Genomic DNA, 22,653 nt, shown 5'->3' on the forward strand with positions numbered 1-22,653 from the left:
CGCGGCCGCGGCGCTGAGCATGCGCAGACGTGCCCCTGCTTTCCCTTGGGTTCCCCCTAGTGGTAGGATGACCGCTCTACAGCTCGCTGGCAAACTCTGCGAGGCGCTGAGAGGCGAGGGGGACGCGTAAGTGCACGTGTGGATGCGCCTGTACACGTGCACTGTGTTTTTTTGTTTCGTTCGCTTGCACAAGTGGATTTCTTTTGCTATTTCTTTACATACACCCTTCTGTCTTTATGTTGCTTCTGTTTGCAAAAAGGCGATTGCTTCTCCAAACAAAAACGACCCATCACCTTCCAAACCAAGAAACCACATTGATCCACCTTGGGTGCCATTTAACCACCTTGGGTGCCATTTTTGGGTAGGAAGGCGGGCTACAAGTCAAGTTAATAATAATAATAATTTGAGTTTCTTAGTCCCCCTTCGCTTTAAAAAGACCCAAGGCGACTTACAATGGAATGATTAAAACATACAACGTATAGAATAGCTAAAACCAATTTTCATTCAAAATACCACATCTGCAGCCCATTGTGCTTATTTGTTTTGAAAACAAAATAAATTGTGCTTATTTGTTTGAAAACAAGCCTTTTGTTTTGTGTGTGTGTTTCTCAAAAACTTGTTTCTGCTGAAGAAATTCCCATCTGCAAGTGAACCTTTGTTGTTGTTGTTTGCTGCAGATGTGCGTTTTCTCTTACAAATGACTGGTGTGCACACCCAAGGTTGCAATTAGAGAGGATGATCTAGAGTGAGCAGTGTGCGGAACTGGTCTGGGACTGGGAGCGGAAGGGGAATGCTCAGAGCAGTCTGGCTTTCGCCTCGGGTGCCTTGCGGGGGCTTCCCTTCCGCCTCGAAGCTCTTTCTCCCTCTTGCTTTCCAGGATGGTAGAAGCCCTCCTCCAAAGGGGCGCTGACCCCAACTTGGTTCTGCCAGAGGGGATCGCTGCAATCCATCTTGCGGCTGGCGTGGAACAAGAGAGTGGGATTCGGTGCCTCAGACTCATCCTCCAGTATGGTGGAGACCCCAACGTCAGGTACTCTGGAGCGGGGGAAAGCTTTGAATCCACCCCTGGGATCCATCTGAGCGTGCAAAGCGGCCACCTACCCCAACCCTCCAGATGGTTTGGGTTGTAAGGCCCATCATCTGTGACCATTAGTCCTGCTGGCCAGGGCTGATTGGACTTGTAATCCAACACAGCTGGAGGGCAACAGATTGGGGCAGAGATCCCCAAACATTTTGGACCCATGGGCACATTTGAGAATTTGAGACCATGCTGTGGGCACCACTGCAAAATGCCTGGTCAGTTTTAGCGTCTACCTGTTGCATCTATGGGTATTTGGCGGCATCTTATTTAGCAGGAACTTCTGTTCCGTGTCAGTTGTATGCCACAATGTTTCTTTAATAAGAGATTGTCTAATTCGGCTAATTGCTGGCAGTGCAATACAGCAAAGCCTTCTTTTAAACTGATGTTTTGATAATGTCCAGTAGTTGCTTCTTTTGTGGGGGAGGTTGTTAGACAGATAAATTTTGTACTGGAGCGGTCTTTAATATTCACTGACGTACATGCTCTTTTACATTATTTATCTGCTTCGTGGAAATTAACAAACGGTCAGAGTAAAAGGATTCTCCGTACCCTTTTGACAGCTAAAAACTGATATTACAACATTAGAAGAATAAACACTCCTACAATGCAGTGGATGCAGGACTTTATAGTGCTTTCAATATTTGAATGGGTGGCACATAGATGCCACCTTCAAATGGATACTTATTTGGATATTTGATCTTCTTCTGTTGAAGCCCATGCATAATTGTTGGAAAGTTGTATGCATTTCATACAAATCCATGTACGTTTATTTAAAAAGTCAGAAAAAATGGGTACCTGCAGGCACCCCATTGGGGACCCTGTTGCGGGGGCTGCTTTGGGGACCCCTGGGTTGGGGACTGCTGGTCTGCACCGCCTTCCCCCAACCCGGCGGCTTCCAGATGTTTTGGACGGCAAGTCGCATAATCTGTGATCCATGGGCCATGCTGGCTGAGGCTGATGGGTGGCTGAGGCTGAGCAGTCACTCCCGTGCCCTGCTTGCAGAGCCCCTCGAAGGATCTTGTCAGCTACTGGTAGGAGACCCAGCTTGGCCTGATCCAGCATGGCTCTGCTTATGTTCTGAAAGTGCTAGATCATCACCCGGATGAGAATGGCAGTTAGGTAAAGGGGCAGTACTTCTTTGAATACAGATGACAGGCAAAGGCTGGGGATTTGGTAATTTGCTTGTGGGCTTTCCGGAAGTATTTGGCCAGCTGTTCTAGGTAACAAGATGCTGCTCAGAGCTCTTGACGTTCAGAAGCCCCAGGGGTATATGTTGGAGAAGAAGAATTTGCCCGTTTTGTATTCTTGTGCCTCAGGTCTGTCGATGATCTCACCCCATTACACGTTGCAGCATCCTGGGGTTGCTACACCTGCTTAAGGCTCTTGCTGATGGAAGGAGGGAACCCCCGACTCGAAGACCAGGTGAGCCCAAACTGGGAAATTGGATGTAGACGGGTGTGGGAGAGATCCTGTTTCGTGATGCCCTTGCTGCTTCTCTTTTGGGAGGTATGACTGCTTAGCTCCACCTTTTCCTCTGGATGTTTTCGACTTCAGCTCCCGTCAGCCCGAGCCAACATGGCCAATGGTCAGGAGTGCCTGGCGTTGTAGCCTGAAACATCTGGAGAAGTTTCGAGAAGGCTGCTTTAGCTGGTCTCTGGTATCGACGCTTTGCTGTCAGCAACCTGATAGTTTTTGCTCAGGCGTATCTATCCTTACTCAGAAGTAAATCACATAGACTTTGGACTTGCTCCAAAATGAGTTTTCATAGGATTGTAACCTTTTTAACATGATGCCGGAAGATGAGCCCCTCAGGTCGGGAGGTGTCCAAACATGAGATGGCAAGATTGAACATCGACATCTTGGGAATCAGCGAACTAAAATGGACAGGAATGGGCGAATTTAATTCAGGTGACCATCATCTCTACTATTGTGGCCAAGAATCCCTTAGAAGAAATGGAGTAGCACTCATAGTCAACAAAAGGGTGGGAAAAGGGTGGCTACTAGGAGGAGGGCTTTTTCTGTTGTGGCACCCCGGCTCTGGAATGAGCTCCCTAGTGAGGTTCGCCTGGCGCCTACATTGTACTCCTTTCGGTGCCAGGTGAAGACCTTTTTATTTTCCCAGGCATTTTAGCTTTCTAAATTTTTATCTTTGCTGTTTTAAATCTGTATTTTAAACTCCTGTCCTGCTGCTAGGTTTTATTGTGGTTGTATTGTTATATTGTGGTTTTAATGTTCTATATATTTTAAATTGTTTTATTGTGTGTTGTTTGGTTTTAGTTTTTGTGAACCGCCCAGAGAGCTTCGGCTATTGGGCGGTATAGAAATGAAATAAATAAATAAATAAATAAATGCAGTACTGGGGTACAATCTTAAAAACGATAGAATGATCTCAGTACGAATCCAAGGCAAACCATTCAACATCACAGTAATTCAAGTCTATGCCCCAACCACTGATGCCGAAGAAGCTGAGGTTGATCGGTTCTATGAAGACCTCCAACACCTTCTAGAACTAACACCAAAAAAAGATATCCTCTTCATCATAGGGGACTGGAATGCTAAAGTAGGAAGTCAGGAAATCACTGGGATAACAGGCAGGCATGGCCTTGGTGTACAAAATGAAGCAGGACAAAAGCTAATAGAGTTTTGTCAAGAGAACACGCTGATCACAGCAAACACTCTTTTCCAGCAGCACAAGAGACGACTCTACACATGGACATCACCAGATGGTCAATATCGAAATCAGATTGATTATGTCCTTTGCAGCCAAAGATGGAGAAGCTCCATACAGTCCGTAAAAACAAGACCTGGAGCTGACTGTGGCTCAGATCATGAGCTCCTTCTTGCAAAATTTCGGCTGAAATTGAAGAACGTAGGGAAAACCACTAAACCATTCAGGTATGACCTCAATCATATCCCTGATGAATATACAGTGGAGGTGAGGAATAGATTTCAGGGATTAGACCTGATAGATAGAGTGCCTGAGGAACTATGGACGGAGGTCCGTAACATTGTTCAGGAGGCAGCAACGAAATCCATCCCAAAGAAAAAGAAATGCAAGAAAGCCAAGTGGCTGTCTGATGAGGCTTTACAAGTAGCTGAGGAAAGAAGGGAAGCGAAAAGCAAGGGAGAAAGGGGAAGATATATCCAACTGAATGCAGAGTTCCGGAGCATAGCAAGGAGAGACAAGAAGGCCTTCTTAAATGAACAATGCAAGGAAATCGAGGAAAACAACAGAATGGGAAAGACTAGAGATATCTTCAAGAAAGTCGGAGATCTCAAGGGAACGTTTTGTGCAAAGACGGGCATGATAAAGGACAAAGAAGGCAGGGACCTCACAGAAGCAGATGAGATTAAGAAGAGGTGGAAAGAATACACAGAAGAACGATATAGGAAAGATCTTATTGTCCTTGATAGCCATGATAGTAATGTCCTTGATAGCCATGATAGTGCGGTCACTGAACTTGAGCCGGACATCCTCGAGAGTGAAGTCAAGTGGGCCTTAGGAAGCATTAGTAACAACAAAGCTAGCGGAGATGACAGTATTCCAGCTGAGCTATTTAAAATCCTAAAAGATGATGCTGTTAAAGTGCTGCATTCAATATGCCAACAAATCTGGAACACTCAACAGTGGCCACAAGACTGGAAAAGGTCAGTTTACATTCCAATTCCAAAGAAGGGCAACGCCAAAGAGTGTTCAAACTACCGCACAATTGCGCTCATTTCACATGCCAGCAAGGTGATGCTCAAAATCCTACAAGCTAGGCTTCAGCAGCATGTGAACCGAGAACTACCGGAAGTACAAGCTGGGTTTCGAAGAGGTAGAGGAACTAGAGATCAAATCGCCAACATTCGCTGCATTATGGAGAAAGCAAGAGAATTCCAGAAAAACGTCTATTTCTGCTTCATTGACTACGCTAAAGCCTTTGATTGTGTGGATCACAACAAACTGTGGCAAATTCTGAAAGTGATGGGAGTACCAGACCACCTTACCTGTCTCCTGAGAAACCTGTGCGAGGGTCAAGAAGCAACAGTACGAACCGGACATGGAACAACCGATTGGTTCCAAATTGGGAAAGGAGTACGACAAGGCTGCATATTGTCACCCTGCTTATTTAACTTATATGCAGAGTACATCATGAGAAATGCCGGGTTGGATGAATCAGAGGTTGGAATTAAGATTGCTGGGAGAATTATCAACAACCTCCGATATGCAGACGATACCACCCTAATGGCAGAAAGTGAAGAGGATCTCAAGAGCCTCTTGTTGAGGGTGAAAGAGGAGAGTGCAAAAGCTGGTCTGAAACTCAACACTAAAAAAACGAAGATCATGGCATCTGGCCCTATCACTTCCTGGCATATAGAAGGGGAAGAAATGGAAGCAGTGACAGATTTTACTTTCTTGGGCTCCAAGATCACCACAGACGGTGACTGTAGCCATGAAATTAAAAGACGCTTGTTCCTTGGGAGGAAAGCTGTGGCACACCTAGACAGCATAGTCAGAAGCAGAGACATCACCTTGCCAACAAAGGTCCATCTAATCAAAGCTATGGTTTTCCCAGTAGTAATGTATGGCTTTGAGAGGTGGACTATAAGGAAGGCTGAGCGCCGAAGAATTGATGCTTTCGAACTGTGGTGCTGGAGAAGACTCTTACGAGTCCCCTGGACTGCAAGGAGGTCAGATCAGTCAGTCCTAAAGGAAATCAACCCTGAGTGCTCATTGGAAGGACAGATCCTGAAGCTGAAGCTCAAATATTTTGGCCACCTAATGCGAAGAGAAAACTCTCTGGAAAAGACCCTGATGCTGGGAAAGACTGAGGGCAAAAGGAGAAGGGGACGGCAGAGGATGAGATGGCTAGATAGCATCACCGATGCAATGAATATGAACCTGAGCACACTCCGGGAGAGTGCGCAGGACAGGAAGGCCTGGCGTGCTATGGTCCATGGGGTCACGAAGAGTTGGACACGACTGAACGACTGAACAACAACAAACCTTTTTAACATTAGCCCAGGTCCCTGCCCTAGGGGGTTTACAACGTAAGGCATGGATTTTGTGTTTTGGGGTGGCTTTTGTGTTGCAGAGTATGTTTGTGCGTGTAGCCTTTAGCTGTTCTCGTGGCAATAAAACCTGAATTTTCAGAAAAGGAGAGGGAATTGATCTTTAAATTACAAATTTGGCTTTTTCATCCAGGGCTGAATGCTGGGCAGGACTGAATTTCTGCCAGATTTCTACAAAAATATCAGTCTGTTAGTGGGGGGGGGGGGGATTCAAAGCAATGGTTGCATAACATCTTTAACTAAAAGGATGCTAAAAAGTCCACACAAAAATGAAGCAAGTGTCTGAGTCCATTTGGAACCATTGTTGAGGCTGGATGGTAAGCAGGAAAAAAAATCTCTAAGATGTGTGCCCCAAATTGAATTTTTGGGAAATAACATGGTGGCCTCCTGCTGTGGAACAGAGCAGTGGTTTGTCCAATCTCATAATAAACACTATGGCCAGGTAAACATCTGCAAGGGGCAGCAAGGTCAGTGTTAGGCTCTTCTGAGCCCCTGGGTCTTTAGCATGTGCCTGACTAGTCTGACTTCTAACACCACCCCTGTCCTCTGATGCAGAAAGATTTCTGCTTGCAGCAATGCTGGGACGATCTGTTCTCCATTCTGAAATTATAAAGACCATCACTTACTCGGTTCTGCCTCAGCCGCTGATTGCAACATTCAGGGATCCCTTGTATGACGCATTAGAACAGCCAAATTGGGTAACTGAGCAGTTGAGTTCTGACAAACTGGGCTGCCTTATTTGCGCTTCATTGTCTCAAACAATGTAAATTGAGGAAGGAAAGGACAAGGAAGCAAATCTCACTTTGGGGGACCAGTCTCACGTATGGATTCAGTTCCAGAGTTTGCACTAGCCATAGTTTACAATCCAAGTCATAGTTCAATCCCACAAATGTATGAGAGGCAAACGATGATTTGGGAGTGCTTGTCTACTTTCTCTTTCCATCTGCAGGGTCCCCCTGTATCTGTCGGGCAGCTCCAGCTTCTGGTTTGTCTATTCAGATGCTACTCCAAGCCATTGTTGGCACAAACCATACTTTTAAAACCCCACTTCAAACCATGGTTTCTGATTCTAATTTGGCTGCCAGTCGCAAATCATGGCTCCTTGATTGAGATGCTTCACTTCTTTAACTGTGGCTTGTGGTTATATCAGAGCTGTGTCATGGAAGTAACAGTTCCAGGGCAAACGGTGCCATAAATAGTTGTGGAGTTGAAGCTCACGCATGTCAAAATGGTCCCTTGGAATCAATGACCTGTCCAGCTAAATGGGGAACTACCAGCATGAAGGGAATTAGGAAGACAAACAGGGCTGGTTATAAGGAATGTTCTTCTCCATCTGCCTCTCAGGATGGGAACACAGCCCTCAATCTGGCTTTGGAGCAGGGGAACGAGATGTGTGTCCGTATCCTACAAAAGTCCCTGGAAGACACTAGTGAGGAGCAGAGCAGCTGGAGGCGTAAGTGCCAGGAACCATCTGGACCCCAAGAGTCCCAAACTCTACAACTTTATCTTTCCCAATGCCTGATTTAAATATAACCTTAGTGTTGTTTGCCTCTCTCTTATCTTTTATTCAGCCGACCGAAGAACAGACAGCTTTCTCTCCACCGTGACTGAAGACCTTTTGGAAACTGGTAGCATTTCAAGGCTTTATGATCCCCATCAGTTAAGCGGAACTCCACAGTCATCTCTGAACAAGACTCTTCGATATGTGGGGGCATGCAGCTCCTTCTCTCGTCCTGTTGTACCGACTACAAAGAGCCATCCAGATTGCACTATCCTGGGGAATTGCCAGGACAAAAACCACTCCTTTGAGGACCGGTTCTCTGCTTCGTTTCTCACGGAGTATTCTTGGCGATGCAGCACGTCATCTGAGCAGTGTGACCTCCGTGCTCAGCCGGCAGCTTCATCCAACCATTTGTTCTCATGTGGCGATGCTGTTGGACAAACCTTGAATTGTACTGCAGTACGGGGTGTCCCCAGTGACGGATCCGAGCATCCCAGACTGGCAGCAAACAGTGCAATCCAATCTCACTACATTGAAACTGCTGCAGATTGCCGGTTGCCTCCAGATCTAAATGGAGTTCTCCACACTGTTTTAATCGACTCTGAGTCTTGCACGTCCAGGGTGTACCCTGAAATACCAAGCACTAATGGATCCCAGGAGACCCCCAAGTCTCTTACCTGTGCAATTAAGTCTGAATGTAAAGTAGATCACCTTCTTGGCATGCAGGATGCCAACACTACCCTTAACCTTTCCCAGTGCAACAGCTTCCTTGATCCAGATCTTGTAGTGAAGCTCACCAGTGAGGAAGGGCTGGATGTCACCTCACCCAATCATGTCTACCTCTTCTCCCGGGCGAACTCCACGGCCGTATCAGACTTGGAAAAGACCATGGTCGACTTGGCGTTCCTGTCGAGGGCCTCAGGGAACCCGGATGGATGCTCTGTGAGTGGGAAGTCATTGTTCAGGAGTACAGATGGCAGCAGGTGCAGCCAATACACTTTGTGTGACAGTGAATGCTACATGAGTGCCACAGAAGCACCACGCTGCAGCAAGCCTCAAGAACGGGAGGCCACCTTGGACTGTTTTCCGGGCAGCTCAGGCAGCATCAGGAACAACAGTTCCAGGACACCAATGTGGAGCTTGGAAGAGCGTATAGAGACATTGGTGGCACCAGCCATTAGCGAGAGGATCTCTCCTGCCAGATCTGAGAGTCTGCGGCATTTCCATGATGGAACTGGTTTTAGAGAAACTTTTTCCAAGACATCTGCTGAGAGGCAAGCTTTGGACCTCCACAACACTGGAAAGGATGAATGCTCTGGAAACATTAGGGAGCTGTGTCTCTCTAGAATGTCCCAGGATGGGGTTCTCGCAGAGCGTCCTTCGCCAAAGGGGGAGAATCAGAGCCTGAATACACTGCCATTGTTGCAGGAACCACAGAAATGCATGACATCTGGAGCAGAGAATACGGTTCTTCCGGAAAGTTCCTCTGACATGACTGGTGAACGAGTTGCTACTCGGGAGCTCCGAGGTGAATTCAGAGGAACTGTGGTGTCATCTGCGGCATTGGCAGAGTTGACTGAGGAAGAGAGGAGAAGGGGTGTGCGACAATCGGATCTCTCACTGAGCGCCCAGGAGGTGGAGGAGAGAAGAGAAAGCTTGTGGACTCCGGACACAGTGCTTATACCGAGGGCATCTGAAGAAATGAAGTCTTTCCTAGGCGATGAGAGCCCCGTCTCGCCCAGGACGTGTGGGGATGTGGATGACACAATGCCTGTCCCACATCGAACAGTGGATGACACAATGCCTGTCCTACATCGAACAGTGGATGACACGATGCCTTTCCCACATCAAACAGCAAATGCCAAGGAAGAGGAATCCACCAGCCTGGAAGCAAAGCTGAGGTCAATGATGTTTGCAACCAAGGTTTGCCACTCGCCGTTGCTGCAGCCAAACTACAGACCCTGCCACGTTACTCCCCGGACCAAAAGCCGCATGACTGCATCAGCCACACATGACAGCAGCAGCTCCTCCTCTCTTTTTGATGACACCCTGGAGATGCCGAGGCGCCCCAGGCGAGTGAGAAACCCTGAGGGGAGGACCCCGACCTCCAGCGAAGCATGGAACTGGGCTGATGGCCCGAGGCACGGGGACCCACCTTCCATGGTGGGAGAGGAGACCGGTGAGCCAGGTAACACCCAGTTAATTGCAGCTGTCCCCAGCGCTGTTAAGCCAGCCAGGACCCCAAAATGTAGCCCATCAGGCCCATCTGTCACCAGCCTGGCTGTGCTAACAAACTCAGGAAAAGACGTCCCAAGAGGTGACGACTGGTCAGCTGTAAACCTTGGCACTGATCCCACTGTGGGTTTGGATGAGGGCAAGCTGTCCGCTGGTGCTGGAGAGGGGGATTGCACCACCCAGGAAGCGCGAGGTACTGCGCCGTCTGGGACTGATCCGGAGCGGCTGGGTGCCTGGTGTGGTGAGGCCAGGAGACCACCCAAACCCTCAAGGGTTAGCTTCAGCAGGATGTCCACCAGAGTGCAGCCCTTTGTGCCAGGAACCTCAGGAAGGCTGAGCCCCATCAGGCAGGATGTCCCGTTGTCGCCTGGTGGCCGGCCAGTGAACCTGAGCACCGCTGAGCCAGTGGAGTACTTGTACGTGGATGAGGACAAAGGACATACGCTGATCGAGCGGCACATTCCGTGCTCGGACGATTCCGTCGCCAACATCAGCTCCGAAGACACCATCATCTATGACTGGCAGGCATATACAGCCCAAGCGGTGGGGCAGGCGAGTGAGGGGGATGCCCCCCCACAGGCCACCCCGGAGCTGCATCACCTTTCAGATGAAGTCCTGTTCCGCAAGCTGCATGACTTCGGGGTCAATCCAGGACCCGTGACAAGGATCACCAGGAAGGTTTACTTGCAGCTGCTGGAGAAGCTGATGAGCGACCCCAAGATCAAGGCCCGGAAAGGCTCTGCAGGTGGGTTGCTGCTTTTCTTTGGGGTCTAGTGTGGGTGGAATCCTTTGGAAGGGTGTTGTGGAACATCAGCTGTGAGGGGTAGGGAAAATGAGTCCCACGAGGAAAGGTGGAAGTGACTGCGTATGTTTAGGCTGGAGCAGAGGTGACTGGGGTGAGGGGGAGGACACGATAGGACACAATTGAGAGGAACCCAAAACAGCTATAGAAGCCCAAACCAAAAGGATAGCTGCACAAAAGGGTCCCAGCATAAGAGGATATGACTGCACCCTTCAAATCCCTGAAGGGCTGTCAGATAGAAGAGGTCAGGGACCTGTTCTCTGCTGCCCCGAGGGTGAAGGACTCACTCTAGGTCAACCTTCCCCGACCTGGTGCTCTCCAGATGTGTGGGCCAACACATCTGGACAGCATCAGGTTGAGAAAGGCTGATCTAAAGGGGGTAAAGTTGCAGGAGGATAGATTTTGGTTGAATGTTACAAGAGACATCTTGGCAGTCAGAACAATGGAACCAATGACCTTGAGCGGTGGTGGGCTCTCCCTGGCTGGAGGTCTTCTAGAGAGGCTGGGCAGTCATCAGTTGGACATATAACTAGTTCTGGATTTCACACATTTAGGGGCCTGCAGCAAAATGGTGAGGAATGAACAGTGCCCTTTGCAAGTCACTTCCCAGGGTGATTTTGCAGCGCCCCATCCCTGCATGTCTGTCTGTCTTTCGTCTGTCTGTCTGTCTGTCTGTCTGTGCATCCCTGGTTGTGTGTTAACTTACCTGTCTTTTGGGGTGGGGTTTTGACATGTTCTTTGCTTGCATCCAGGCTACAGCCCGGAACTTTCTTCCACCCTGGAAACATACCAAATCCCGGATGGCCAAGATGACGAGATGGCTCTGTCCAGACAGTTCGACCAGCCAGACAAGAGCAAGAAGTGGCGGGAAGGTGTGCTCAAGTCCAGCTTCAACTACCTGCTCTTGGATCCCAGGTGTGACATATCTGCTGCCTTTGTGTTTCTTTTACTCCTTGCCTCCTGGGTAGAAGGGATGCTTCATTCCCAACCACTCAGACCCAAATAAGCTTGGGGAAGGCAGGAGGCTAAACCCACATTCTGGACTTGCTATTTCTAATCAAGAGCTGCCCCCCCCCCCCCCCCCCGCTCCTGACATCCTCCAAGCTTTGGCAAGATCACGGAGGTGCAAATCCACTCATCTTGCCCCACCGTAGCTGAACCGTGTGCGGCGTGTGCCAGAAAGCCTCAGTGACTGGCCCAACTTTCCTCAACCTGGTTTTCTCCAGATGTGTTGGACTACAGCTCCCATCGCTCCAGCTGGCATGGCCGTTAGCCATTCCAACTCCCAGCATTCCTGACTATTGGCCATGCTGGCAGGGGTTTCTGGGAGATGAAGTCCAAAAGGTCTGGAGCGCCTTCTTCTGTCCACCCCGATCTGGACTCCATTGATTGGCTGCTGCTCTTCAGGGTTTCAGGCAGGGGTCTTTCCCAGCCCTGCCTGGAGTGGCCAGGGATTGAACCCGGGATCTTTTGCATGCAATGCAGGTGTTCTACCACTGAGCTTACAGCCCTTCCTCTAAACATAAAGTTTCCAGCCCTCATGTTTCTGAATAAAGGACTAATTTAATTACAAACATAGGAAGCTGCCTCTTGCTGAACCTTCTGGACATTCTGCAGGCAGAGGATGAGCTATTCCATCGAGCGATAGGCTCCTGAGAGTCAGGCTTTCAGCTACGTGGAATGCGTAGGTCTGTTGTAGGATCCAGACAAGCCACTTTGGTCTTGGAGTTTATTTATTTATAGCATATTTATCCCATTCTCTAGCCAAAAAGGCTCCCAAGGTGGCTTACAAAGATATGAAATTAGGCAGTCCCTGCCTGCAGGCTGACAGTCTAAGCAACATGACACAGAAGGAAAGGGGATGGGGAGGGAGGAGGAAAAAGCAAATCCAGGCACTGGATTCTTAGTTGCAGAGTTCAGCAGGTCATGGGCATGGCTGGAGGGCTGCTGCCGCTTCTCCCTCTGATGCCCTCGGCAGCAACAGTGGGTAGCCTCTCTTCCGCTTGCACCCTCCTCCTCTTGGCGCTTGCCTGCCAGTGCCTCCTTACCTCATCTCCCTCCTGGGCTCTTTTGCAGGGTGACCCAGAACCTGCCCTTCCGCTGCCGGTTCATAAGCCAGGCAGAATGCTTCTGGACCTTCGTCAGTGCCATCTTCTACGTGGGCAAAGGGAAGCGCTCCAGGCCATACTCTCACCTCTACGAAGCCTTGACCTGCTACAAGGATGGTCCGGGAAGGCGGGGAGGCCAGGTGCGGACTCTGGGAAACCAACCGCCATGCGGTGGTGACATGATCTCGCCTGTGGTCTCTCCACTGCCTGTAGACAAATTTAATGGGAAGAGGAGACGCCTTTCGGCACCTATTTGCCTTGCCAGCTGAACGGAACCTCCAAATTCAGAGGCCCGCTACCCCTGGATTACAAAAAGGGTGGGGCCTGAATTCCATTTTGGAAGAGCTCCTAGGGACTCCAGTGCTGGGCAGGACCAAAAGCCAAAGGTTTGAGGCCAAAAATATAAAAAATACCAATATATTTTAGGTTAACACTCTTACTGTCAGTCATTAAACCTTAGTAGAGGCAAGTCAGAAGAGGAAAACTTCACCAAAGCCGGGAAACTATCAAACCATCAGTGGTCGAGGGCCAGATTTGGTCCCTGGTCCTGAGGTTCCCAACCCCTGTGCTAGGGGTCACTAAGAGACGTTTGGGGGCTTTCCAGAGCATCTTGGTCTGATCCCACAAACCTGCAGTTCTTATGCCATGATGCAACTTGGAAAGCAAGCATGATTTGTCAGGGTAGGGGAGGAATGTTTGCTTCCTCACCACTGTTGCTAAGACTCCTCTCTGTCCACAGGTATGTTCCAAGGTCCAGCACATCCTAGAAATCTGGGCCAGCGGGCAGGGCGTTATTTCCATGCACTGCTTCCAGAATGTCATCCCGGTGGAGGCCTACACGCGAGAGGCCTGCATGCTGGACGCCATTGGTAAGGCTCGACAGAAGAGGAGGCGCCTTCCAGTGTCGGAGGGGTGCTGAGATACAGCCGCAGGTTCCCTCCTTGGCGAGCAGCAAATGGGCAGGCAGGGATGTCAGGGGTTCCAGCTAAAGCTTGGCGAGGTTTATTCAGAGGGCTTTGGAGAACAAAGATGGAGGATGAGCGGAAGCGATACAGACTGTTTCTCACAGGCCTACTTAATCAGTCCCCTGATATTGCAGAATCAGAGTTGGAGGGGAGCTTGGAGGGCATCTAGTCTAACCCCCTGCTTGATGCCGGCCATCCTGAACTAGAATATCCCTCATTTATGGCCATCCAGCCTCTATTTGAAAATCTCCAGTGAGGGAGAGCCCCCGCCCTTCTCGGTCATGGGCCCCATTGTCAAACTGCTCTTACCATCAAGCAGATTATCCTAATGGCCAGTAGAAATCTACCCTCCTGTAACTTTTGGGCCCTTTGGGTCTAGTCTTGCACTCTGGGGTGGCCAAAGGTTTTGCCCTCTTCTGTGTGACACCCTTCAGGGATTTGAAGAGTCCAGCAAATAGTGGTGACAAAAGATAAAATTCTTTTGATAAATTGAAAGCAAATAAATCACCAGGCTCAGACGGTCTCCATCCTAGAGTTCTCAAAGAACTCAAATATGAAATTGCTGATCTTCTAACCAAAATATGCAACAGGTCCTTAAGATCAGCCTCTATACCAGAGTGCTAGAAGATGGCCAATGTAACACCGATTTTCAGAAAGGGATCCAGGGGGATCTAGGAAATTATAGGCCAGTTAGCTTAATGTCTGTTCCAGGTAAATTGGTTGAAGGCATTATTAAAGATAAAATTAATAAGCACATTGAAGGACAAGCCCTGCCGAAAAAGGATCAACACAGCTTCCGCAAAGGTAAGTCCTGTCTCACTAGCCTGAGAGTGTCAATAAACATGTAGACGGGTGATCCGGTAGACAGTGTTTACTTGGACTTCCAAAAGGCTTTTGACAAAATCCCTCACCAAAGACTCCTGAGCAAACTTAGCAGTCATGGAAAAAGAGGACAGGTCCTCTTATGGATCAGTAACTGGTTAAAGAACAGAACGCAGAGAGTAGGAATAAATGGTAAATTCTCCCAGTGGATGGAAGTAAATAGTGGGGTCCCACAGGGATCTGTATTGGGACCAATGCTTTTCAACCTGTTCATAAATGATCTGGAATTAGGAGTGAGCAGTGAAGTGGCCAAGTTTGCGGATGACACTAAATTATTTAGGGTGATTAAAACAGAAAGGGATTGTGAAGAGCTCCAAAAGGATCTCTCCAAACTGGGAGAATGGGCATTTAAATGGCAGATGCGGTTCAATGTATGCAAGTGTAAAGCGATGGACATTGGGGCAACAAATCCCAACTTCAAGTATAGCCTGATGGGATCTGAGCAAGCGGTGACCGACCAGGAAGGAGATCTTGGGGTTGTGTTGGACAGCTCGAGAAAGATGTCAGCCCAGTGTGCGGCCGCTATAAAGAAGGCAAATTCCATGTTAGGCATAATTACAGAAGGAATTGAGAATAAAACTGCCAATATCATACTGCCCCTGCGCAAATCTGTGGTGCGGCCACACTTGGAATACTGCGTACAGTTCTCGTCACCGCACCTCAAAAAATATAGTGTAGAGCTGGAAAAAGGCAACTGAAATGATCAAGGGGGTGGAGCATCTCCCCTGTGAGAGAAGATTACAACAGTTAGGAGTGTTTGGCTTAGAAAAAGGGCAAATAAGGGGAGGCAGGATAGCGGTCCACAGAACCATGCATGGTGTGGAGAATGTGGAGAGGGAGACATTTTTCTCCCACTCTCAAATACGAGCACCCAAAGGGTTCCTCCCATGAAGCTGATGGGTGGGAGATGCAGGACAGATCAAAGGAGGTACTTCTTCACACAGAACACAGTTAAACTATGGAACTCGCTGTCACAGGATGCAGCGATGGCCACCAGTTTGGATGGCTTTAGAAGGGGGTTGGACACATTCCTGGAGGAGGAGGCTATCAAGGGCTACTAGTCTTGATGGCTCTGTGCTGCCTCCAGTACCAGAAACAGTGAGCCTGTGTGCACCAGTTGCTGGGGAACATGGGTGGGAGGGTGTTGTTGTGCTCATGCCCTACTTTGGGTTCCTGATTGACAGCTGGTTGGCCACTGTGTGAACAGAATGATGGACTAGATGGACCCTTGTTCTGATCCAGCAGGGCTCTTCTGATGTTCTTATGTCTCTGCGCATTCTCTCTCTCTCTCATGCACACCTGTGCAGTGGAGGCGGGTGGATCCAATGTCAGTGGGGATGTAAATCTGCTCTGGGTTTCAGCCACAACCATGCAGAACTCTAAAGGACAGTTCCTTTATAGCAGCTGTCCCCAACCTTTATGAAACCAGGGACCGGTCTTGTGGAAGACAATTTTTCCATGGACCGGGGGCGGGGGGGGACCCCCCTTACCTTAGGTCCGCGGGGGAGGGGAGGTGATCCGTCCCTCCCCCCCGCTGGAATCCTCACTGGCCCTGGCCGGCTCTGCTCTGCGGTGAGGCAACGGAGCTGCCGGCCGGCTCTGGCCGCTGGTGGACTTCCGGCCTCTGGGACGCCATTTGCGACCCTGTTCTTTGCAGCAATAGGCTATGTAAAAATTTATGTAGCCTATTACTTGAACAGGGATTAAATGGTGGCCGCTACATGGACACTATTTGCGTCCCAGTGGCTGGAAATCTGCCAGCGGCCGGAGCCGGCCAGCAGCTCTGCGGACTTGCTGCAGAGCAGAGCCGGCCAGGGCCAGCGAGAATTCTGGCGGGGGGGAGGGACGAATCCCCCCCCCGCGGATCCAAGGTAAGGGGGGTTCCCACGCCCTCTGCTGCAGCCTGGTTCCTCACAGGCCACGGACCGGTACCAGTCCACGGCCTGGGGACCCCTGCTTTAGAGTTCTGACTGGTTCTGACTAAAGCCTGGAGCGGATTCACTGGCCCACTGACATTGGCGCCACCTGCCTCCTCTGCACTTGTGTTCTCCAGGCTAAAAATATCTTGCCTTCAGCATTTCCTCATATTATGCAAGCCACACATTTTGTTCCCTCTGAACCAAAAGCTCAGCAGCGGATCTCTTCAGCCTAGCGAGGTGCCTTCTCCAGAGCTGGGCCATTTAGACCACGATTGCCTTCTCTTACTGGAAACAGGTCACCAAGGTCCCAGGGAGAGAGGCAGAGGGGGTGGGCTTCCCCTGCCCTTTCGCCTGAAACCCTTTTAATTGCTGGGGCGTGGCCCTGAGGCCTTCCCACCCTTTGGAGCAGCCCTCTGTGTCCCCCGCTTCTGCCTCCCAGGTTCCTGTCAAGCAGCTGGCTTAGATAAGTTGTGGATTACGTCGGTCCTTTTACGTTCGTGTCAGGGACTTCACAGCAGATCCGTCAAATGAGCAAAGGCCCACCTAGCCGCCTGCCTCTCTCTTTCTTCTTGCATGGCTTCCCAGCCTTGTCCTGAGTGGTTTTCCCTTTTCCCTTCAGGGCTGAAGATGCTGACCAATCAAAAGAAGGGAAATTACTATGGCATCGCAGCGGCCTGGCCAATGAAGAGACGCCGATGCTTGGGCATCCACCTTCTGCACAGGGCAATGCAGATCTTCCTGGCAGAGGGGGAGCGGCAGCTGCGTCCCGCGGACATCCAAACCGGCCAGTGATAGAGGGGTTCCTTGGCTGTTCTCTCGGTAGGCTGCCACCCAAGCGGCCCACCGGCGGGGCCTTAGCGTGGCTGGCACCCAGCTGCGTGGATCAGCATTGTTATCTCTCCTGTGTTGCATCGATCGAGACATGCCTGATAGGTCAGGCTTGTAGTCGTGTGTGACGTGGGAACTTGGTTCCCTGCCGATTTAACGCTGGCTTAAGTGAGGCTTAGGGAATCCTTTGGGAATATGGAACTTCTTATCGCTGGGTCCCCTGATGCTGAGGCTCAAAGAATCAGTGTTTAGAAGTTTTTGCATGGAGCTGCAGGCCCAGCTACTGGAGGGAGGCAACGCTTCCTGCTTCCTGCATGTGAGAGGTCTTCTCAGAAACTCTTTTATATGTAGCAACGGATAGTGTTTTTAAAGAAATTCTGTTACAGGCACTTTTGTACATTGTTTTTACACTTTTCTATTCAATTTTTCTCTGGAATCATGTGAAATGTAACATGAAATGAGATTGCTCAGATCGGGCTGAGGTACTCGACTCTATGCTCCTCGCTTAGGCTGGCTGGTTTCCATTTTGGCTCATAGGGTCCTCTTTCTTCCTTCTGAACGAGAGAGGGAGGAGGTGATCTGCATCTGAGCAAGCAGGCTGTGTGGGCGACCTTTACAGCATCTGGAACTCCGGGAATTCTAGTCCAAAATCACTTGACTTCTTAAAACAAAAAAAAAAGCAGTGGTTTATATCCTCCAAAATGACCTGGGGCTCTCCTTCACTGGAGATCTTGAAACAGGATTCGGACCACCACGTGTTGAGGATGCTGTAATTTCAAATTGCCAGCATTGGCTAGATTGGATGCCCTATAATCCATCTCTCCCCCCGCCCTCCAGTTCTAGGATTCTATGAATTCATGTTTCTTTTATCTGAAAAGGGCGGGTTTCTAGTCCTCTTGGTGGTAAAGACGAAGAGTAATACCCAGACACGCACACCTGGGCTCTCTCTTTCAGGCTCACAGGGTTGTTGTGAGGAACCAGTGGATGGAGGAAAGATTAAAAAAAAAAATTGGATAAAAAGAATAAATCAGGGCTGATGCCAAGGTGTTGCCTCGCATCTCTTTTTGAGTCCCACGTCTTCGTGGGGAATAAACGCTTTGCCCTTCTCTCCAGGGCAGTGTTTCCCTGTGTTTTGATAACTTTGGGTCACTTCTTCCTCTGTTCCCCCCACCCCCCATTATTTATTCATTTATTTAAATGTGTGCTACAACAGCCTAAATGTGTGTGCTGCAACAGAGGCACTTCTTCCTCCGTTCTTGGGCTGCGATTTGTGTTTTGTATCTCACAAAGTTTGTAATTTGCATCTTGCTGGGCTGATCACCTTGTTCTGTGCCATGGGCCCAGTTCCAGATCACCCCTTTGCTCCTCAAACTTCATGCTTCTGCTCTAAATTGACTCTTCCTTAGCATTAGTCTGAATCCAGTGTAAGTGACTCGCAGTCAGTAGCATGGCATAAATATGGGGCGATCTTTTAAATTTAATTCAGCTTTCTTCCCCGGTGCTCCCAATATATTCTTAATGTTTACCTTCATCCATCTCCCCTCTGCATGTGATCCTTGACTTTTCCCGCTCAGCCCTGTGACAGCTCGAAAACCATTTGAACAAGTTCACTGCATGCTGTGTCCTGATTACTGCCCCAATGTAGTGCAGACTAAAATTTACAGGTCTTGCTTGTCAATAAAACAGCCTTCCCCAATCTGGTACCTTCCAGATGTGGTGTTGTTATGATTATGATTAATTTCATTTCTGTGGCACCCAATACCCAAAGCACTCTTGTCTGGACTCCAACTCCCATAATTTTCAGGCATTTTGTAATGTGAGATTGCAGAACAAGCGATGATAAGGAAATTTGATTGGGTCAAGCAAGGACTCAACAGGGACTATGGTTTCTATGTACATGATAAAGACTTTTAGTGCATTATATAGTTGAAGAGCCTTCCCGGATCAGACTAAGGTGGGTCCACCTAACCCAGCATCCAGTTTCCAGCAGTGGACAACCAGATGCCCCAATGAGAATCTCACAAGTAGGAAGGCAACAACCATCTTCCTTTGCTTGTCGCCCAGCAGCTGGTACTTTAGAGCAGGAGTGGCCCTCCAGTTATTTTGGCCTACAACTCCCATCAGCCCTCACCACTGGCAGTGCTGGCGGGAGTTGTCAGCCAAAAGCTCTGGGGGGCTCCAAGTTGCCTATCCCTACTTAGAAACCTAGGTTCATAGAAACCATAGCCCCTATTAAGTCACTACTGAACCCAATCAAATTTCCTTACCTCTTGTTCTGCAATCTCACATTACAAACTGGCTAGGAGTTGGAGTTCAATACATTTGGAGGGCAGATATGATACTAATGCTTGCAGAGGGTCATTTTAAGGTGTCGGTGGTTAATAGTTCTTGATAAACATGGTTAGCTGAGGCCTGCTTGTAGTCCAACACATCTGTAAGGGACTAGGTTGAGGAAGGTTGACCTAGATTTTGGGTGCAGAGGATTGCGGTAAACGCCTTGAGGTGCTGGGGTGCAGTTTGTAGACCCCTCTCTTCAAACCACCCCAATCTCACTGCTCTGTGGATTCAAAAGAAATAACTGCATCTGTTGAGAATAGAATACTTCTTTATTTTATTTGAGAGTCTGGATGGAGTAACACTATACCACACAGTCCTGTTTCGTCGTCTAGTGAAGGGTAAGTAGGCTGAGTTTGGGGAGTTCCAAAGTAAGGCTGCGGTATGATTTCAAGCGGGTTAACAGTCATCTAAGAATACTGTTTAAAATATATTGAGCCGCTTGTTGGTTGCGGTTATGTCGCTGCCAACTGGGGTCAAAGTTTTGTACACTGTTTTTTTGCGGCAAAAATAGAGGGTGGGAGGGCACACATCTTGAGACCCCACGGCAGGCAGGCAGATGCAACGGGTTTGGCTTCCAAGCTTGGAGGTGAATGCTGGAGCCTTGAATTCTGGCAACGCAAGCGGATTTCCCCACTGGGATGCTCTCTGCACTTTTGGGGCCATGTTCTTGAGCTGGATTCGGGTGGAGAGGCAGGAGGCAGAGGGATCGTGGGTTGGAGATGGCATTTGACACTGTAGGACCAAATAAATTGTGGCTTTGTAGCAGCCACTTGACTCCCTCATCAGTGATGTCTCCTTTTACGACAGCTTCAATCAATTTGGGATAAAATACAAGTGCCTGTTTTAGGTGTGACCTGTTGCTTTCCAGAGTTGGTCTCTCCACCCCTGCAACACCCCCCCCCCCCAAAATGCACTAGTCTTATGTGGCTGAATTCCAGATTATGGTTTGGTACATCCTATAAAAGCCTTCAAGAAGTAAGGTAAAAAGGGCACAACATTTGCTTGGATCTGGACAGGTGGAGAAGGAATACTGCAGAAATGATGCTGATGTAATTCAACTATTTAATTAGTTTTTTTAAAAAGGTCATGCATGTCACACTACAGATCTGTAATGGATGTCCGCCATTGAAGATGTTCAGTTTTTTTCATCAATCTGGATTTATATCTTCCTAACATCACGGGAATGAGGTTTTGCTTCCAAAACTGTTTAGGGTGTGTGTGTGTGTGTGTGTGTGTGTGAGACTGAAATCTCAGTAAAACTGACATGTTATTGACAAGCTGGCAACCATTTGGAAAGTGAGAGCCAGTGTGGTGTAGTGGCAAGAGTGTTGGACTAGGAGCTGGGAGATCAGGGTTCTAGCCCCACTCGGCCATGGAAGCTCACTGGGTGACTTTGGGCCAGTCACAGACTCTCAGCCCAACCCACCTCACAGGGTTGTTGTTGTGAGGATAAAATGGAGAGGAGGAGGAGAATGTAAGCCGCCTTGGGTTCCTTCCAAGAGGAAAAAAGGCGGGGTATAAATGCAATAAATAAATAAATAAAGATAAGATGACCTAGGCGGATTAAAAAATATATATAAACACAGGCTTTTGGTGTGTGAAACTGGGATGATAATACCTGTACTAGTTCCATCTAGGGCATCCCATATCTTATTCTTGGGTGAGGCTCTTCTATCTTTAATAGTTGGGCAAAAAAGAAGAGAGAATTTAGGAGGAAGCCACTTCTGCCATTGGCCATGGTAACTGGGAAAGATGGGCATTGTAGTCCAACATATTTTGAGGGCACCAGGTTGGGGAAGGCAGTTCTGTAGTCTCGTGGCAAAGAATAGGTTAAGAAGATCATAAAAAACACCTGGATCAACTCTAGTTACTGAAAGATTTTGACAGGTTCCTCTTCCTGTCCTGATGGGAGGTTGGAGCAAAGGCCTACTTTTTAAAGGGCCTGCATTTTCATTACTAAAGTGAGGAGGAGCTGAGGTACCTTATGACGAAGGTGAAAGAAGAAAGTGCAAAAGCTGGGCTGCAGTTAAACCTCAAAAAAACCAAGATTATGGCAACCAGCTTGATTGAGAACTGGCAAACAGAGGGAGAAAACGTGGAGGCAGTGACAGACTTTGTCTTTCTAGGCGCAAAGATTACTGCAGATGCCGACTGCGGCCAGGAAATCAGAAGACGTTTACTTCTTGGGAGGAGAGCAATGACAAATCTTGATAAAATAGTTAAGCGCAGAGACATCACACTGACAACAAAGGTCCGGATAGTTAAAGCAATGGTATTCCCCGTAGTAACCTATGGCTGCGAGAGCTGGACCATAAGGAAGGCTGAGCGAAGGAAGATAGATGGTTTTGAAGTGTGGTGCTGGAGGAAAATTCTGAGAGTGCCTTGGACTGCAAGAAGATCAAACCAATCCATACTCCAGGAAATAAAGCCAGACTGCTCACTTGAGGGAATGACATTAAAGGCAAAACTGCAGTACTTTGGCCACATAATGGGAAGACAGGACACCCTGGAGAAGATGCTGATGCTAGGGAAAGTGGAAGGCCAAAGGAAGAGGGGCCGACCAAGGGCAAGATGGATGGATGATATTCTGGAGGTGACGGACTCAACCTTAGGGTAGCTGGGGGTGGTGGCGGCCGACAGGAAGCTCTGGCGTGGGCTGGTCCATGAAGTCACTAAGAGTCGGAAGCGACTGAACGAATAAACAACAATTTCATTACTGGACTGCTCTGAAGGCAAAGGTGCCCATACATGCCCTGTGCGCACTCCCTCTCTCTGGTTGTGGCACTTGCCTTATTCATTGTGTTCTCTCTTACCGCATGAAAGGGGCTGCTTCAGAAGTTATGACCTCGGGTCCGTATTTCACACCCTCGCCGTGGCACCCTTCACCTACACTACAGGGAGCTGAGGCGAATTGTCACTTCCCGTAGTGCTTGTGGTGTT

The 22,653-nt window shown here is 48.8% G+C and overlaps 1 protein-coding gene across 2 annotated transcripts; it reads left to right on the forward strand.

Moving 5' to 3' along the window:
• Nucleotides 1-19: 19 nt before the first annotated feature.
• LOC146333923 (uncharacterized) lies at nt 20-21,529 on the forward strand. Of its 2 annotated transcripts, XM_084825024.1 has the most exons (9): nt 20-126; nt 878-1,030; nt 2,398-2,503; nt 7,481-7,589; nt 7,708-10,617; nt 11,427-11,589; nt 12,751-12,922; nt 13,522-13,651; nt 17,168-21,529. In XM_084825024.1, exons 1-9 carry the CDS (start codon nt 20-22, stop codon nt 17,338-17,340), a joined length of 4,023 nt encoding a protein of 1,340 aa, XP_084681150.1. In that variant the 3' UTR covers nt 17,341-21,529. The 2 variants fall into 2 exon arrangements, with proteins under 2 accessions (XP_084681150.1, XP_084681151.1); XM_084825025.1 differs by lacking the exons at nt 13,522-13,651; nt 17,168-21,529 and having other exon boundaries at nt 11,427-11,591; nt 12,751-12,822.
• The last annotated feature ends 1,124 nt before the right edge of the window (nt 21,530-22,653 follow it).

Source organism: Heloderma suspectum, chromosome W (assembly GCF_057233095.1).
Source record: "Heloderma suspectum isolate Gila_16-S chromosome W, 16-S_ref, whole genome shotgun sequence".
NCBI lineage: Eukaryota > Metazoa > Chordata > Lepidosauria > Squamata > Helodermatidae > Heloderma > Heloderma suspectum.

What these genes read in the sequence shown, in the direction of transcription:
- LOC146333923 (XM_084825024.1), top strand. Translation starts at nt 20, where the DNA reads ATGCGCAGACGTGCCCCTGCTTTCCCTTGGGTTCCCCCTAGTGGTAGG. An exon ending in CTGAGAGGCGAGGGGGACGC is followed by an intron (nt 127 to 877) that starts GTAAGTGCACGT and finishes CTTGCTTTCCAG; the next exon opens with GATGGTAGAAGCCCTCCTCC. An exon ending in CGGGAAGGCGGGGAGGCCAG is followed by an intron (nt 12,923 to 13,521) that starts GTGCGGACTCTG and finishes CTCTGTCCACAG; the next exon opens with GTATGTTCCAAGGTCCAGCA.